This window comes from Otolemur garnettii, unplaced genomic scaffold (genome assembly GCF_000181295.1).
Source record: "Otolemur garnettii isolate 467f Iridium unplaced genomic scaffold, OtoGar3 scaffold00031, whole genome shotgun sequence".
Taxonomy (NCBI): Eukaryota; Metazoa; Chordata; class Mammalia; order Primates; family Galagidae; genus Otolemur; species Otolemur garnettii.
The window spans coordinates 12,496,148-12,499,161 of record NW_003852426.1 but is presented as its reverse complement, the minus strand read 5'-3'; the positions used below and the strand labels follow the sequence as shown (position 1 = coordinate 12,499,161).

Sequence of the window (3,014 nt, the reverse complement as noted above, 5' to 3'; positions counted from 1 at the left end):
GGGCCGGGAACAGATCTGCCACTGGGTGTAGGGGGGAGGGCTATGAGTTGGCCCATTTCTAGGATGAGAACATCAGAGATGCCTAAAGGGAATGATGCTGGGCATGCTGAGTCCCTAATGTTTGGGCTGAATGAGCACCATGAGAGAAGATGCGTGTTTCTGGCTTAGGGTTGAGAAAGATGTGAGCATTGGGCGGGAGGTATAAGAGAAAAAGGCCAGGCACATTGGCTCACTTCTGTAATCGGAGCACTCTGGGAGACTGGGGAGGATGGATTGCTTGAGCTTATGAGTTTGAGATCATCCTGAGCAAGAGTACGATTCCATCTCTAAAAATAACCAGGCATGTGGTGGGCACTCGTAGTTCCAGCTACTTGCGAGCCTGAGGCAAGGGAATCTCTTGAGCCCAAGAGTTTGAGGCTCCTGTGAGCTATGATGCCATAGCACTCTACTCAGGGTGACTAAAAAAAAAAAAAAAAATTAGATCTTGTACTTGCTGTCACTCACCCTCATTCACTGTTCTTTTGGTTCCCAGGTGGAGTATGGTCCCTGTGTGGTAGCTAGTGACTGCTGGAGCCTGCTTCTTGAGTTCCTACAGAGTTTTCTTGGCAGCCACACTCCAGGGGCTCCTGCGGTATTTGGGAACAGACATGATGCCATCTATGGCCCAGCAGATACCATGGTCCAATACATGGAACTCTTCAACAAGATTCGCAAGCAGCAGCAGGTGCCGGTGGCTGGGATTCGTTAGTGACTGGCAGCTGCCAGCTAAGCTCTGTCACCAGGGATACTCCATAGGAGGTTGTTCCTGGACCCCAGAAACTCTGTGTAGAAGTGGAGGATACTTTCTCATTTCCAGTTCCCAGCTGTGGCTTTTGTTCAGGGGCTCTGGACTCTTCTCCCCTGACCCTCACATACAGCCCCACAACAGCTGTTTTACCCATGCCTTACTGGATTTGGCCTGTCTTCAAGAATGGTAATTATGAAGAATGGAGAAGTTTGGACCTTTCCTGCTTTAGGGGAAAAGGTAGGACAGGGGTGTCCCTGCCTAACATTGGCAGGGAAAACCATTTGTATCCCCAGCTATTGAGGGTTTGGCCTAGGCCTGCAATGGATAAGCTATGTTTTGTGTAAAGGGTGTGCTGTAATAAAGGCCTCTTCTTCCACTCAGAGGGTGTGGCTGGCCTCTATCCTGTAGATGGAGTGGGAGACTTGTTTGATTATCATTTTCTGACCTGTTTACTAAAGTGATCTGTGAATTGACTTTCTGTGGGTATTGCCTAAGTCCTTCAAACTCTCCTTCAGACATTTTTCCCTTCTGTTGTGAATTCTGTTAAGTTGTAAGCTAAACTACTATAACAGAGAACCAAAAGTATCTAGTAAGGGGGCTCTTACTAGATAAAAGTTGATTTTCTCTCATCTAATAGTACAGAGGTACTCAGATGGTCTAGAGCAGATTTAACTCTACGAGGTCATTAGAAATTTGGTTTCCTTCTGTCCTGTTAGCCATTCCCAATATTTTGTCCTTACCCACAAGGTCAAAGCAGACTCATCAGCTCCATATCTACATTCCACTGGGGGAGAGGAGAAAGGAGGGAGAGAATGGGAGGGGAGGAAGAGCCAGAAAAAGAGAAAACTTTCATTTTTAAAGGATATGACCTGGAATTGCTTTAAATCACTGGGCATACTTTGCTGATAGAGATGCTGGGACAGAGAGCCTCTTACCTGGGCAGTCATATGCCCAGTTAAAACTCAGGAGGTTCTATGACTAAAGGATTTGGAGAATATGGATGCAAGGTCCCAGTTAGTGGCCTCTGCTACGTGGAGCTCAAAGGACACGCCCAGTACTGCTATTGGCTGTTATATTGCAGTTAATACCCCCTGTAACTAAGGTATGTGTTTGTGAGCCGGCTTGGGATAAGGGCTGGTCCCAGAGTTACTTTGAACTCAGCTGGATTAATCATATTAGGAAATCAATTCCTTACCTAAGTCTCAGCATTGAGGCCTCTTCAGTTCTCATGTACCCAGAGCTTAAAACAGTTTATCTGGTACTTGCCCCCTGCTTCATGGTTTCTTGAGCTCTTTCTTTTTCTCTCATTTGAACCTCCAAACTACTCATCTGACCACACTGCCTGCCTACCCCACTCCTGCTGCAGAAATATTTAGCCAGGCTAACCTCAAAATACACAGAGATGGTCTTAGGGAAATTGGTAACATGTAGTACAGTGTCTTACTTACTCTCCCTTATTGAAGGCATCTAAAGAGACATTTTGAGATCTAAGTGCTCAGATCTAAAGCCTCTGTAACAAGAGTCATTTGTCATGTTTCCTGTCCAGCTTTGGTGGCAGGAAGCTCAGTTCAACTTCATAACTATAGGACCTGTCATCTGTATTTTTCATTCTAACTTCCCTATTTTTGTTGTTGCTTATTTTATTTTTGCTTTTTTATATTATAGTATGTTTTAGATATCATTTATAACAATAAAATGGACAGATCTTATGTTTTGGGCCTTCTGATTTATAATTGCTCTTGTCCAGATTTATCTATTTGTACTTTTCTGTAGGCTGCCTCAAATCTTTTATGGAATGAAACAATATGTAAGAAGGAAATTGAACATAATATGTTCCTGAAAATATACAAACATTGAATATGGTAGATATGGACTCTATAGATCGGGGGCAGGGAACCTCCAGCCTTAAGGCCACATGTAGCCTTCTAGGTCCTTAAGGGAGACCTTTTGACTGAATCCAAATTTATAGAACAAATCCTTTTATTTTTATTAATCCATTTTTGCTCATCTTTGTATTTTTATTTTTTAAATAAAGGTATTTAAAATATCAAAGAATAGGCTTGGCTCTTGTGGCTCAAGCGGCTAAGGCACCAGCAACGTACACCTGAGCAGGGTACACCTGAGCAGGCGGGTTTGAATCCAGCCTGGGCCCGCCAAACAATGATGGCTGCAGCCAAAAATAGCCGGGTGTTGTGGCGGGCACCCAGCTACTTGGGAGGCAGAGGCA

At 44.3% G+C, this 3,014-nt stretch overlaps 1 protein-coding gene across 1 annotated transcript in view; it reads left to right on the top strand.

The window, feature by feature from the left end:
• MED20 (mediator complex subunit 20) overlaps nt 1–1,021 on the top strand; it is a 13,451-nt gene extending 12,430 nt beyond the window's left edge. The window contains exon 4 of the mRNA XM_003789183.3: nt 533–1,021. Within this exon, the coding sequence (XP_003789231.1) occupies nt 533–748 (216 nt within the window). The 3' untranslated portion in view covers nt 749–1,021. The remainder of the gene's footprint in view (nt 1–532) is intronic.
• Nucleotides 1,022–3,014: the final 1,993 nt, after the last annotated feature.